At 36.5% G+C, this 16,091-nt stretch overlaps 1 protein-coding gene across 2 annotated transcripts in view; it reads right to left on the reverse strand.

Annotated features, from left to right (window-relative positions):
* The window catches only part of TJP1 (tight junction protein 1), a 255,927-nt gene that overhangs the window by 82,757 nt on the left and 157,079 nt on the right, over nucleotides 1-16,091 (reverse strand). For both annotated transcript variants that reach the window (XM_065871831.1, XM_065871830.1), the window contains exon 3: nucleotides 6,247-6,303. In XM_065871831.1, the coding sequence (XP_065727903.1) occupies nucleotides 6,247-6,303 (57 nt within the window). The remainder of the gene's footprint in view (nucleotides 1-6,246; nucleotides 6,304-16,091) is intronic.

Consider the following 16,091-nt stretch of genomic DNA (forward strand, 5'->3'; position numbering starts at 1 on the left):
TAAACATACATATTACGGGGTCCCATCCCAGACCAAATGAATCAGAATCTCTGGTAGTTGGGCATGATCCAGTTGATTCCTCTTTACAATAAACCTTGAGAGCTACTACACTAGATCAGCGGTCAGCAAACTATGGCCTGCAGGCTAAATCCAGCTAGCTGCCCATTGTTGTAAATAAAGTTTTACTGGAACATAGCCACACCCATTTGTTAACCTACTCTCTACAGTTGCTTCTGCAATACAGCTACAGAGTTGAGAAGTTGTGACAGAGATTTATGGCCTGCAAGGCCTGAAGTATGTATTTATCGTCTGGTTCTTTACAGCACAAGTTTGCTGACAGTGCTCTAGACAGTCTAAGTTTTATTCTGTAACAACTCAGAATACCAAAGGAAAGATACCTGAAAGCACAGTTCTGCAGCCTCGGAAAATGAAGTCAACTGAATGATGCTTTGGCTTAAGTTTCTGGGCTTACAATGACAGGTCCATTTTTAAAAACCTTCAAAAACGATTCCCGGAGGGACGGTTGTTGAGGACTTCCATTCTGTCATAGTCCCTCTCTGATGAGGCCCAGAGGCAACACAGCTCTGTGTTTCCAGCACAATAGTTAACATGTTTGAAAACCAAAGAATTATGAACTATATACTCATCTTATCTCCATGTATCTTTTGATGACATTTTTCTGGGCTAGTACCCCCCTCCCTCAGGGCAAAAGAAAACTGAAGCACAAGAAGAGCCCAGCTACAGAATGGAGTTTACACTGACCTTCTTTCTAGACAGGAGGTCCAGACTTGCCTGAGTATTACAACTACCATGATGAGTTGGTGTGACACTTTTAACACATTCAAAAAATCAGATTCTGTTTTCTCAACATTCAGAGTCTTTTCCTGCTTTGCCTAAGTTCTGTAGTAAATAACCTAACATTTCCCCACAACTGACAAAACCAGGCAAAACTGTAGAAAGGAGAAACGTACTTTAGCTAATTTAAGTGTCTTATTTTATTTTCCTTATTTAAAAACTAAGAAGGTATTAGGAAAAAACAAATGTAATGTGATACGGTCAAATTACACCTATGGTCCCAAATGATCTAGCTTCTACCTTAAGAAATCATAAAAAGAAGAGCAACTTAAACCCAATGTAAGCAGAAGAAACATTAAAATAAGAGCAGAAATCAGTGAAATACAAAGCAGAAAATAAAAAATATCAATGAAAAGAAAAGCTGGTATTTTGAAAAGGTCAATAAAATTGTTAAACCTCGGACTTCCCTGGTGGCGCAGTGGTTGAGAGTCCGCCTGCCGATGCAGAGGACACGGGTTCGTGCCCCAGTCCGGGAAGATCCCACATGCCATGGAGCGACTAGGCCTGCGAGCCATGGCCGCTGAGCCTGCGCGTCCGGAGCCTGTGCTCCGCAACGGGAGAGGCCACAACACTGAGAGGCCCGCGTACCACAAAAAAAAAAAAAAAATTGTTAAACCTCTAGCCAGGTTGACCAAGAAATAAGAGAAGACACAAATTACCAATATTATAAATGAAAATGGGCCACCATTACAGATCCTAAAATATTAAGATAAGAGAATGCCATGAATAATTTTATGTCTATAAATTTGACAATTTAGATAAAAGGAACTAATACTTTGAAAGATACAAACTACCAAAGTTACCAAATAAATCTCCAAAAGCTAACAAAGAAAAAATACATAACCTGAATAGTCCTATATAAAATTAAATTAATTTATAGTTAAAAGCTTTCTCACAAAGAAAACTCCAGAACCAGATGGCTACACTGGTGAATTCTACCAAACATTTAAGGGAGAAATACCTTCAGTTGTACACAAACTCTACCACAGAACACAATAGGGAAGAATACTTCCCAGCTGCTTGTTTTGAGACTGGTAGCTTTCCTTACTCCAAAACCAATAAAAACACAAGGAAAAAGTACTAACCAATATTCCTCATGAACACAGAAACAAATATCTTCATAAAACATTAGCAAATCAATCCGGCAATATATAAAATGAATAATACATCACAACTAGGTAGAATTTATCTTGGGAATGAAAGGCTCTTCAACATCCAAAAAGCAAGAAACTGACCATACCAACAGACCAAAAAGAAAACTCATATGATAACCTCAATCAATACTTACCAAAAAAGCACTGGCAAAATCCAGCATCTATTCATGATTTAAAAAAAAAAAAAAAAGCCTCTTAGCAAAGTTAAGTATAAAAGGGAACTTCTTCAACCTAGTAAATAGCAAAACAGAAATACAAGGGAACTTCCTTAACCTCATAAAGGGCATCTACAAAAAACTTACTGCTAACATCATACATAATAGTGAAAGAATGCTTTCATTTAAAATTTGGAATAAGGCAAGGATGCCTGCTTACTGTCCCTATTCAACAACATCCTGGAAGTCCTAGCAAGTACAATAAGGCAAAAAAAAGAAATGAACAGCATATAGATCAAAAACGAAGAAATAAAACTGCCTCTCTTCACAGATGAGATGACTGCATAGAAAAATGCCAAAGAATCTACCAAAGGAGTTCCTAGAAAACTTAAAGTTCACTATTTAAAAAAAAACAAAAATCAATTGTATTTCTACATATTAATAGACAATCAAAAACTGAAATTTAAAAAAATACCGTTTACAATTGCATGAGGAAACATAAAAAATATACTTGAGTAGAAATCTAACAAAACATGTGTAGAATCTGTATGCCGGAAACTACAAAACCGTAATGAAGAGATACATCACATTCAGTTTGGAATACTCAATACCGTTAAAATGTCAATTCTCCCCAAATTAATCTGTAGATTCAATGCAATCCCAATGAAAAATCCTGGCAGATTTTTTTAATTTGACAAACTTATTCTAAAGTTTATATACAGAGACAAAGAAACTAGTCAAAATAATTAAAAATAATAATAGTAAGTTTGGAAGATTCACACTACCTTATTTCCAACTTAATATAAAGCTACAATAATCAAGGCAGAAGTAACTGGCAAAGGATAGACACACCGATCAATAGAAGTGACTAGGGAAAGACCGACACATATATGGTCACTGATTTTTGACAAAGGGAGAAAGCAATTAAATGAAGAAAGGATAACCTTTTCATAAATGGTTGTTCAAAAAATTGGACATCCGTATTAAAAAAAAATCCCCTAAAAAGAAATCTTAATACATACAAAATTTAATTAAAACAAAACAAAAACAAAACAAAACCTTCCAGAAGAAAACAACAGGAAAGATATTTGGGACCTTAAGTTTGGCAGACTTCTCAGATACAAAACCAAAAGCAAAATCAATAAAAGCAAAAACGAACAAATTGGACTTTATCAAAATTTGAAACTTATACTCTGCAAAAGACACTGTTAAGAGAAGGAAAAAGGCAAGCCACAGACTGGGAAAAATATTTGCAAAACAATACCTATTAAAGAACTTGTATCCAGAAGATATTCAAAACTCAGTAACAACTTCTGTGCACCAAGGGACACATTAACAGAGTACAAAGATAATCCATGGAATGGGAAAAAAAACATTTATGAGTCATATTATCTGATAAGGGGTTAATGACCAGAATATATAAAAACTCCTACAATTCAACAGATAAAACCCAATTTAAAAATGGACAAAGGAACTGGACAGATGGCAAATTTTGTTATGTGTATTTTACCACAGTTTAAAAAAACAGTAAGTATAAAAATTAATAAACAGAAACCTCAATTAAAATAGAGTTGGGGGCTTCCCTGGTGGCGCAGTGGTTGAGAGTCCGCCTGCTGATAAGGGGGACGCAGGTTCGTGTCCCAGTCCGGGAGGATCCCACATGCCGTAGAGCTGCTGGGCCCGTGAGCCACGGCCAGTGAGCCTGCGCGTCCGGAGCCTGTGCTCCGCAACCGTAAAAAAAAGAAAAGTGAGGCCCGCGAACTGCAAAAAAAAAAAGAAAAGTGAAGAAAAAAAAAATAGAGTTGGGAGGCCAGAAGGGGGAGCACTCATGCACTGTGCTGTTAGCAGAGCCCTGCAAGAAGAAAGACTTCCTCTTCTTGCCTGCCAAGAACTCAGCCAATGACAGACTGTCACAATTCAGCCAATGAAAAACCACTACACTCTGGACTCTCAAATCCTCCAATGGACTCTGTTTACTACAGCCCTCCCAACTTCCTTTTCCCCTCTATAAAAGAGTTCTATTTTTGCTGGAGTCTTGCACTGTGTCTTGCAGTAGCTGCAGACTCTGAATTGCAATTCTTTGTTGATCCCAAGTAAACCCATTTTTAAGGTCAATATAAGAAAACAAAAAACCTAATTAAAAATGGGTAAAAGATTTGAACACATTTTACCAAAGAAAATAATGGATGACAAATAAGCACATAAACAGATATTCAAAATCATTAGTCTTTAGAGAACTACAAACTAAGAACAATTCCATTCCTAGGAATTTACCCAAGAGAAATGAAAAGCTATGTTCATTCAAAAACCTGTACACTAGAGATTTATTCACAATCACCAAAAACTGGAAACCACCCCAGGGTACCAAGACTGGAGAATGAATAAGCAAATTATTCTACATTCATACAACGGAATACTATTCAGCAATAAGAACTACTGATATAAGTACATCACGGAGAAATCTCAAGTGCATTAGGCTAAGTGTAAGAAACCAGTCTCAAAAGGCTATGTATTGTATGAGTTCACCTACATGAGAGAAAAAGCAGGCATATAGGAACAGAAAACACATCAGTGGTTACTCAGTGCTCAGGGTAAGCGGACGGGGTTGACTACAAATGGCAGAAGGGACAATTTCAGGGCGATGGAATTGTTCTATATTGTCTGTAGTGGTGGTTATATGACTTACATGACTAAATGCATTTGTCAAACTCAGAACTGTACACTAAGGATGAATCTTACTGTGTGTAAATCATACCAATAAAAATAATAAAGGTATTAAGAAAATAAATGTAATGTGGTAAAACACCAAATTATTCTAGAAAAACCAGCCAATTAAACATTTATAAGGTATGATGGTATATGTTTAATCTGATTTAAATATGCTATCAGCACATTTCAAATAAATTCAAGCCATACCTTAGCTTTATAAATTAAAAGTTATGGTTAGTATTATTAATGATTTCTTTCACCATTTAGGGAGACACAAAACAGTCTTATCTGAAATCACTGTTTTTTAATAATTAATTTACCCACTGTCTATCATGTGTAGATTCAAAGATTCACGAGACAGTCAGGTGCAGGGTGGTTCAGGAACATGATTTTCCCCCTTTCCATTTTCCTAGTAATGGATATGGCTGGTAGAAATAGTAAGTGTAAAATATTTAAATATTCTCTAATCTCTTTCTGTACATTCTCTAAGGAGAAGGGTAATCAGTAGATTCAGCTCTCTTCAAAGGGAGGATAGGAGAGATTTATGGGAGGCACTACTTTATGTCAAGCATGAGGTGGCACAAGCCCCATTTTTAACACTGAAAACCAATGCTTTAAAGGCGGTTTGGTCACTTGCTCATTTCTAAAAGGAAGCAGGCAGCAGTAGGATTCAAATTCAGGGCAGTCTCATTTCAGACAAAGCTCTTTTTTTTTTTTTAAAGCTATTATTTATTTAATTCTTATTCCAGAATTTTTCATCTATTTCTAGTGCCATGTGGCATGCAGGATCTTAGTTTCCCAACCAGGGATCAAACCCACTCCCCCCTGCATTGGAAGCGCGGAGTCTTAACCACTGGATCGCCAGGGAAGTCCAAAAAAGCTCTTAGTCTTACCCAGCTCACTGCGATTTGCTCTCTGCCCATCTGCAATTGCTTAAGCAAGAGCTTGGCTCTGCATGTTTCAAATCAAGGAGTATCTTTTAAGATTTTATTACTCGCATGACCCTGTTCAATTTTAAACCCCAAGCCTACAATACATACATATTACTCAGAAAAGCTGAAACAGTTTACAATTTACACGAAAATACAGTGCCTTTTATCTGATCAAATTTTTAAAAATAAACCACTTAATTTCTTAAGTCATGATTAAAAACAGCAATATACAAATAACAACCAAAAGGATATATGAAAAAGTAATCATGTTCACTTTTGACCTTAATAAAGAATTTATTGCAACTCTAATTTTAAACAAAGGAATATAGAAAAGTTCTTCCCCTTTCTTCTGGCTTCCTGACATCTGGCTTTCCTCTATTGTTTTCAAAAGCTGCCAGTATCCTGACCTACACACAGATTATTTACTCCAACAGAACTCACCCTGTGAAGTGTCACCGTGTGTTGTTCCCATATAGCTGTTTCCTCCATTGCTGTGTTCTGATAAAGAAAAAGAAAAACAATAATTATCTTTTAAGAAAATGTCTAATAAAGTGAATGAGAACAGCCAGCAAACAATTTAGCACAGTAAAAAACCAAAATTCATACTTTCAATATTAGATACTCTAAAAAGAGCTTAATAATTACAGAAGGTTTTTTGCTTGCTTTTGTTTTTGTTGTAAGAGACAGGAAATTACACACAGGAACTTCCTTTGTTTTTAACTTAATTTGGATAGATGCCACTCTATATTCATTTCATGCCAGCTGAAATCAGTGTTCAAGCTAATTCTGCAACTTTATACTTAACATCAGATAGAAATGAACAGAAGTTGGAATAGTATTTTAAAATATCTAACGAACAACACATAAAACATTTAAAAGTATTCCTTAACGTTGTGCAAAGGAAGGAAACGTCAAATACCTCTGAACTCAGTAATTATAAATACATGTATCACAGGAAAACAGATAAGACCATTTGATAGGTTTGGTCAATGGCTGCTTCAGTATCAGTTAAAACATTACTGCTCCACCTAGTTTCAATTTTACTACAGAATTATCTTCAAGCTTTGTTTATAACCCTGAAGAAAAAAAAAAGGCTTTTCTAACATACATATCATGCACACATGCCCATGCCACACACAAAAGAAACAAAAAGGAAAAACAAATAAACAATTCCAAACTCCCTGAGAACTGCCTTAAAATAAAAGTGATGCAAGCTCCAACAGAGGTGCTCAAATGTCAGTGTAGTTCAGGTTCTTCTGCTGTCAAGAACTTTTTACTAAAGAGAGAAATAAATCACTATCTAGGAGATAGACACTAAAGAATTCAAAGTAAATTTCTTATAAATTGAGTTAATTGCTCTTGGAGGCTTAAAGTAATTCAATCTCTTTTAATGTTACCATTTTCTGTAATTGGGGTTCCTGAACATATATAGCTACAATTTGTTTAAAGGCTTTTTCAGAAGCATCACAAGGTAAGGTAGAAGTGAGAATGCTGAGCACGATGCTTCCAGGACATCACCTGTCAACCCAGCCTTATCAATGTCTACTCCACAAATAAGGTTTGTTTTCTACGGCACTGCTGTCACTACCATCATGAGAACATGTCCACCAAGGGGCCCTGGGCCCATTTCTCCTTTCCCACAGCAACTTTAATCGAACATTAATGCCACTTTAGAAAAGGAATCCCTATAAAGAAAGCCTGCTTCCCTAAATACAAAGCAACTAGATTAACTTTCCTGCCAGATGAATAAGAGAGGGAGAGAAAGGATCCCTCTGTTCACTCCCATAGATAAGAACTGTCAACCAGCGTTTTGTTTCAATCTTTCAGTCAAGTGCAGCAAAACCTCCTTTTAATGAGACCTCTGCTGGAAACAAAGCTGTTTTGTTTTTTTAAAAAATTGACCAGCATTTATGTATTTTAAAATATACCTCCATCAATGTGACACAGTGATGATATGAGTAATTCTGCTAAACATCAAGAGTCCTACTAAAATATACAGGATAAAAATATCTGCGATTGCCAGTTTGTCCAATCTTAGCTGACTTATTAAAAATGAGAACTGCTTGCATGGCTTTAAGCTTGTCTTGCCTTGATCTACTTCTTAAACGAGCAGCACTGCTTCACTACCCTTTTAATTCCTTTCCTATCAGTGCAAACTGAAAGTGATCTGATAACCAGAGAGGACCTCCATAACATATTCTTTGGAATGAAAATTTATCATCCTCCATATGGTTTTAATGGCCAATTTACCATTTAGTAAAAGAATATGAATCAAAATGAGGAAATTCATTTAATGTGAAGGGAGGAAAAGCAGATTATGAAATGGCTTGTATATTGTTATCCTTTGTTTAAATGTGAATATGAAAAGAAAGGCTAAAAGGATATACAAAATGTTAACACAAATCATCCTCAAAGTGAAGGGATTATGGGTAATATTTTTTCATTAGGTTTTTTTTTTTTGCTTTCCTTTCTCCATTCCCAGTCAGAATAAACTGCCAAAATATTTTAAGCCACATTCATCAAATCCCACTTGAAACTTCAAGTATCTATTTTTAACTTTGCTTTTAGGAAAAATCAAGTAATATTTAAGATTCTTTTATGTTTTATTGTTAATTATAAAAAAGTTTCCTGTTAGTAAGGGATTTATAGAATAAGGTCTTAATGTACAAGCTTCTAGGAGTACAATAAGAGAAATTTAGATTATTTTGTTTATATAAGGAAAAATAAAAATACTAAAACAATTGTTCTCAGCATTCCAATCAAAATTAATGTTTCTTCATAAAAGTACACAACTCAACCAACTCAATGGCTTCCCCAAAATGGGTAATACAATAGCTCCCTTCTCTATTAAAGCCAAACGCAGCCTTATTAGCTTGATTTATCAGAAGGGAGACCAATGCGCAAGAAAGAAGCCGAGAGAATGAAACATCAAAAAGGGTGGTCAGTTAGGCTCTTAACCTGTGCTCTAAAGCAACTGAATCCATAATATAAATAAGTTGTTATGCCTTGTTGATCCTAATCGCTTAAAACACACACACAGAGACAAAAGTGTTACTAGTTTAAACTGTGGACCATTCCATCTCTCTCCACTCTCAGGCCTTTGGTTTCCTTCAGTGGCAAAAGCAGCAAAATTCTATCCATGGCTGTTTATATAACTAGGCAGACTTTATGAGGAGTTCTGAAGGAACTGAGAATACAAATACAGTAAAATATAATAGTAGAATCTTACTTGACGGGATTCAAGCACCCACTGTAATTCTTTCAACTTTGCTATGTTTGAAAGTGAACATAAAATGTTGGGAGGTGGTGAGAGGAGATTCTTATTAAATCACTCAGAAACTGAAGGCTAAAATGGATATAAAAAACTTTTAGTACTACTAAATGTGATACTTTCGAAATTTTGATACTTTAGATTTTAATGCTAAAATTTCGATACTTTAGAAAAAGGAGAAAGGGGATTTCCTTTGATAGAATACCTAAAAAAACAAGTGGCCTCTGGGGTGGAGAAAGAGAAATTGGGGCAGGGAGGTAGGGAATCTTACATTTTCACTGTGAGCCCTTTTGTAATGTTCTATTATGTTCATCTACTACTTACTCAAATAATTTTTGAAACATCATCCTTATTGTAAAATTGCTTACTTGTCATTTTTCTTACTGGTAAAAAAAAGCAGAATGCAAAACTGGCAGAAGGATTTTCTGGTAAATGAATAGTCTCATTCCCAAAACATTTAGGCTTGTGGGGAGACCGCAAGTAAAAAAGTGTCACTCCTCTAAGAATGATTACAGCACTATCATTCCCTATAACTATGAAAGATGTTGTTAAACAGAAAATGAACTAAGCCAGAAATATCAAGATCACAGCCCAAATCTGCCATTAACTAGGTAAGTAACCTTAGTGTTCCTCATTTAGAGAATGGTATGACATTATCTCAAGTAAAAAGTCCTGTCCAGCTCCAAAATTCTATTAGACTGTAATTTCAATTCCAAACAGGCTGCAAATTCAGTAATTAGTGAAGCACTGGAGGCATCCAGAGGAACTGTAATCCTGGCCACTGGACTCTGAGTTCTACATACACTTCTAAGTCAGTGTCAACTGACCAGAATCACAATTTCTGAAAAAGCAAAAAGCTGCATTTCAGAGAGTGCCAAGGGTTTGTTTGGTTTCTTTGTTCTAAGCTCCAGCTGGCAAAGACACTACTCAGATCACCAACTCTGAAGGGCTTCCTGCCAAAACTTAAGATCCTAATTCTAGGCAGTTTCACTGTCCTTTAGGGCTGATTACAGATCAAGTGGGGAAAAGACAGGAGAACACAAGAACGGACAAGAAGGGATGAACCTATAACTGGGAGAAGACCAAATCCAAGACGGAATAAAGCCAGTGTTCTCCAAATGAAGGAAAATCTTAACTCCTCAATATTCACTGGGTATATAGCCAGTTAAAATTTACCATCCTCATGGCTGTAATTTTAAAAACAATCCATTCATTTATTCAATCCAGACATTTATGCTAAGTGCTGCAGAGGTCAAAAATAGGTCCTTCTTCCTCCTTAAGGACTCAAGGAGAGGCTTATAACACTAGATAAATGTGTATACAAGGTGCCACGGGGGATGGAGAAGACGCTGCTTGCTGAGAAGATGGGAGACTGAGTCCCCGAGAAAGAAACATCTGAGTTCAAGCTTGAAGGATGACCAGGAAAGAAAGTGGGGAAAGATGTTTCCAGAGAAGAAACAGGGTATCAGCAAGGCTGTTGATGCTGCACATAAAGCTGGCTTTGATGTGGCTCAACAGTACCATTTGTGGAATAGGGAAAGGGTAAAATAAAAAGAGAAGCTGCAGAAGTACATCCCAACAGGCCTTGTAACAAATGTAACACTAAGGACTGTAAACTCAATGGGAAGACACTAAGGAACTTTAGGCTGTCATATTCTATAGTCAGGACTCATTCTGATGGCTGTGATGTGGAAGAGGGAGTTGAGACAGGGAGACCAGTTAGAAAGTGGAAATAAAGAGGAGGGAGGAGCTAAAGATGGCTGTTACAGGTTCTGACTCAAGGAGAAGCTGCGTGAAAAAGCCAGCAGAAAAAGAGATTACAAATTCAGTTTTAGTCACCTTTAATTTAACGTGCCTGTGGAAATACTGAAGCAGAGATATAGGCAGTAGGCAGGTGGATATAGGAGATCTGGCACAGATAAGGATCTAGGAGTAATCAACAAAGTAGTATTGAATCCAAGAGAAAAGATTCAATTACCAAAGGACTAAGATGACCCTGTGCACCACAAATATTCTGAGGGGAAAAAGGAAGAACCTAAGGAACCTGAAAAGGCACAGCCAGTGAGGAACTAATACAAAAATGTCATTTATTGTCCAGAGAATACACCAAAACAAAATATAAAAATGGAAGATACCATAAAAGAATAAAATTTTCATGTTTTTTAAATTGTTGGACCCTTACATATCAAATATATACTTTAAATAGTTTATTCAGTACTATCTCTTAAATAAAGCACACTGAGCACTCCTTCCTGATGACTTGTGGTCCCCCACTAGGAATATCAAGTAGCAAACACAGAGGTAACACTGGTGGCTCTGAGTTTTTCTTCTGTATGCAAAGCTGTTATGCTGAATTGTTTCTGAATTCTCCTGCCCTCCAAAGTGTTTTGTTTTTTGTTTTTTTTGCTTTCCATCCAAAATAGAAAGCAAGATTACCTACTGAGATAAGGTTGAGCCAGGAACTTAAGAAGTACAACCTAAGTTTTAGTGAATAAAACAAATGACTCCTGCCCCTCTTTGACCTTTCAGTTAAGCATTTAATTTCAAATGTGATCACTGCTATGCAAATAAAGTACAAAGAAAGAGATTAGTATGTGCTAAAAGGTGGGGAAAATATACATTGGATTGATCTGAAGGGCTGTCAAGTAAACTCTCAAAACGGAGATGTCCTGTCCAAGAGAGAATAAAAAAGATAAATCTGAAGTCAAATGAAGAGTGGTCTTGGAGACACTCAGGGAATTCAACAAATCTCACAAACAGGATAAGAACTCGCTAAGCATAAGAACTAAAAATAATGATCAAAGTAACACTGCAGCAATTGCGGGATGACAGCCTCAACAGAAAGTAAGTAAATCGAGCATCTGACATCCCACTATTCTCAACACCAGTTAAATTTTCAAATACTTTATTGTGTGTTCACTCCTTGGCTGACAATTCAGGAGACAGATGATGAGATGGATAGGATTAGAAAATATTAAGAGCTGGAAGAAAGACACAGGTGGGCCTAGAATTTTTTTGGTTGATCAAAGCTAGAGATTTGCTTAAGTAACTTCACAGATAAATTGCTACATTTGCCAATGTCCTAAGGTCAAAGTGAAAGTGTTACCAAGTCCAAGTTCCCTCTGCTCGCCACATGACAGGCCAATGAATCGGAGACGAGGTGTTGAGGCAAAGGAATATTCGGAAAGCCAGCAGACCGAGAAGATGGCAGACTAGTGTCTCTGAAAAACCATCTTATCGGGGTCTGGATGCCAGTTTCTTTTATAGAATCAGAGAAGGAGAAGCAGTGAGGAAGTAAAGTAAAAGGGCCATCAGTCTTGCAAAACATCTCCTGGAATGATCAGCCCCATTGAGAGGATGTGTTAGTTTCTTTTTTCTTGCAGCCAACTGACAGGTGGGCAGAGTTCCCTGAGGCAGGCCATTATGTGTGATTATAATAACAAAGGCAACAAAATGCAAAGGTTAAAGTCCAAGAAACAGATCCAACGTGGAGTCCGATTTAGCTCTTCCCTGTTACAAAAGAATATCAGCTTAAATAAGTTACCATTAAACCTTGAGAAATTCTCATCAGGGACAGTTACAGATACCCTCGAAAACTTAGTGCTTTCCAGTTATCAAAAATAAAACTTTTTAGGTTGACATTTTCTAATGGCTGAAAGTGGATAAAAGACCTTTCAATTTTTTTTCAGGTAGAAAGGGGAAAGGAAATGGGGTAGCACAGATGCGGAAGTGATATTTCTGAGTGTATCTTTTTGTGTAGCAGTATTGTTCCATGATACATTATCCTCCGTATACACAAAAGTCTTTCTCCAGGGGTGAGGGGAGAAATGGGTAAAAAATTTAAACTGTTTTACGTGTATACTAGAAGTGAAGAAATAATAGATAATGAGAGCTGGGTTTCTATTGCTGGAGAAAAAAACTATAAATAAGAAAAGGAGGGAGGCTAAACTGAACTCTATGATGTGAGATCGGAATCTGAGGTATCAGTATAAACCCATGGTTTTCAATATACATGCAGATAGATACAGAAATAAGAGTCTTGTAGATATGCATATGCCTACAGGATTCCTAGCTCTGTCTGCTGAGAGCCTAGAAGCAAGAAAGACTGCAATGAGCACAGCTAGCATGGAGGTCTTAATTTCTAAATACTAGTCTTTAATAAAACAAAACAGAATTTCTCAGAGACGGGGTTGGTTGCAGGGCTGGGTCAGGGAAAATGCAGCATGAACCTGGAATATCATGTGGCACTAGAAATGAAGGTACTGCTCAAAAAATTATGAGGGTTTGTCAAGAGAACACCAGCTTGAAAGAGCTTCTAAAGGCCAAAGCTGGAATAATGTGAGCAACAAAATAATAACATTAGACTTTAACCCACAGAATAATAACGCTTGAGTCCATACTGATGTAATCAAACAAATAAATGGGAAAGGGACAGCTCTTCATTAGAGTGGAATTTCAATTAAATGTGAAAGGAAAAGGGAAAACAGAATTACCATCAGCCAAACTCCAGAGACTGTTGCAGATAAAGATCCACCCACAGATGATAAAACTAGTGGGTGAATGTTTGAGGACTAACAGTTAAATTAAGCACAGCCCCAAATTATCTCCTCCAAAATATTTATAAATTACAGAAACACAGTAACTTTACAGTGGAGAAATACCATCTTAACCAAGGTAAACATTACCAATAATAAGACAGATCAATATCATGAACCCCTTGAGATGATGAACAACATGGTTTTTATAGTATTCTTGCCAAAAATGCACGACCTCATTCCAATGATGAAAAAACATCAGACAAACCAAGTTGAAGGGCATTCTAAAAAATAACCAATCCTCTTCAAAAATCATAAAAGACAATGGGAAAACTGAGGATCTGTTACAGAGTCAGACACCAAAAAGAAGTAACAACTAAATGCCAAGTGGAATCCTGGAAGAGAAAAAGGAAGAACTAGCAAAATTCAAATGTGGTGGGTAATTTAGTTATTATTGGATCATTGTTCATTTCTTATCCTTGATAACTGTTCTACAGTTATAGTTATATAAAACGTAAGGGAAGTGGAATGAAAGATATAAGAGAACTCTAATATTTTTGCAACTTTTCTCTAACATTAACTCAAAATTTAAGTTTTTCCATAAACAAAACAAAAAGACAACTTACAGACTAAGAGAAAGTATTTGCAAATGATGTAACCGATAAGGGCTTAATTTCTAAAATACACAGACAGCTCATAAACCTCAGTATCAAAAAAACAACCCAATCAAAAAAATGGGCAGAAGACCTAAATAGATCTCTCTCCAAGGAGGACATACAGATAGCCAAGAGGCACACGAAAGGATGCTCAACATCACTAATTATTAGAGAAATGCAAATCGAAACTACAATGAGGTATCACCTCAAGAACCTGTCAAATGGCTATCATCAGAAAGTCTACAAATAATAAATGCTGGAGAGGGAGTGGAGAAAAGGAACTCCTGTATGTTGTTGGTGGGAATGAAAACTGGTGCAGCCACTATGGAAAACAGTATGGAGGTTCTTTAAAAAACTAAAAATAGAGCTACCATATGATCCTGCAATCCCATTCCTGGGTATATATCCAGGGATTAACAGATATATACCACTATATATAAAATAGATAAACAACAAGGATTTATTGTATAGTACAGGGAACTATATTCAATAGCTTATAATAACCTATAATGGAAAAGAATCTGAAGCTGTACACTTGGAACACGATCTTGTAAATCACTACAGTTAAAATAAAAATAAATAAATATTCACAGAGCAAAACAAAAAAGGAATGGTAATGACAAGATTAATAAAGAGCTGAAAATTGCTAGGTACAAAAGAATGCCATCTTGACCACATTTGCCTTGGGCAGTAGAACATCTAAGTCATATTCTGAACTATCATATATGAGCAAATTCATCAAATTCTTATCAAAATCAAGAACATTCTTTCTTTAGCTGCTAAAATGAAGAATATAATTAACCTATTAAAGGAACCTGAATGGGTAGTTAACACGTCTGGTTTTGGAGTTTCTTTGGTTATTCCTCCTCCTCACTAAATCACACTATCTGATTTTCAAAAAAAAAGAAAAAAAACTAAAAAGTTTTAGGAAGTCTTTTCAATTTCTAAATAATAAAATATATGAAAAACCATGATACTTCTCTAACAAAGCACTCAATGGAAAACAGCAAATCTGTACACTTGACAGGCCACATTTCTTTAAAACCAGCCTCCTTACTTCACCTCAACCCTAAAACTATTTTAAACAAATCACAAAATGTCTAAGGTAAAGTAACAAGCTGTGTTTCAACTGCTAAGCCCCACTTGGGCACACTCCACCAGGCAGCTCCCTGGTTCCCAGACCAGGCACCTTGAGGCTGAAAACCTCACTATTACGGTGGCAGTTGCGATAGATCAAGGTTCGGTAAGAAGTAAATATACCAGTCTGAATGCAAGCTGTTTGGTTATTAAAACTTAGGATTTCTTCCATACAAACAAAGAAGCAGTATCACTTATTTTCATGTAAATCTGGGCTTTTAAAGTTAACCTGCTAATATCTATCTAACGAATCTAGTATTCACAGCCAGAAAATCAATAAAGACAAAGCACCTAACAGAAAAGATGGGCTGAGGGCTTGAGAAAGCGCTTCAAACAAGAGGACAGTAAACACGTGGGAAAGTGCACAACTTCCTTAATCAACAGGGCAATACAAATTAAAAACACAATTAAAGGCTACTACACAACCATACAATAACCTAAAAGAAAATAATAATGAACACTCTAATCAAAACGCACCACTAGTGGACTTCCCTGGTGGCGCAGTGGTTAAGAATCCACCTGCCAATGTAGGGGACAAGGGTTCGAGCCCTGGTTCGGGAAGATGCCACGGAGCAACTAAGCCTGTGCACCACAACTACTGAGCCCAAGTGCCACAACTACTGAAGCCTGCACGCCCATAGCCCGTGCTCCTCAACAAAGAGAAGCCACCTCAATGAGAAGCCCATG

The sequence above is a fragment of the Phocoena phocoena genome, chromosome 2 (assembly GCF_963924675.1).
Source record: "Phocoena phocoena chromosome 2, mPhoPho1.1, whole genome shotgun sequence".
Taxonomy (NCBI): Eukaryota; Metazoa; Chordata; class Mammalia; order Artiodactyla; family Phocoenidae; genus Phocoena; species Phocoena phocoena.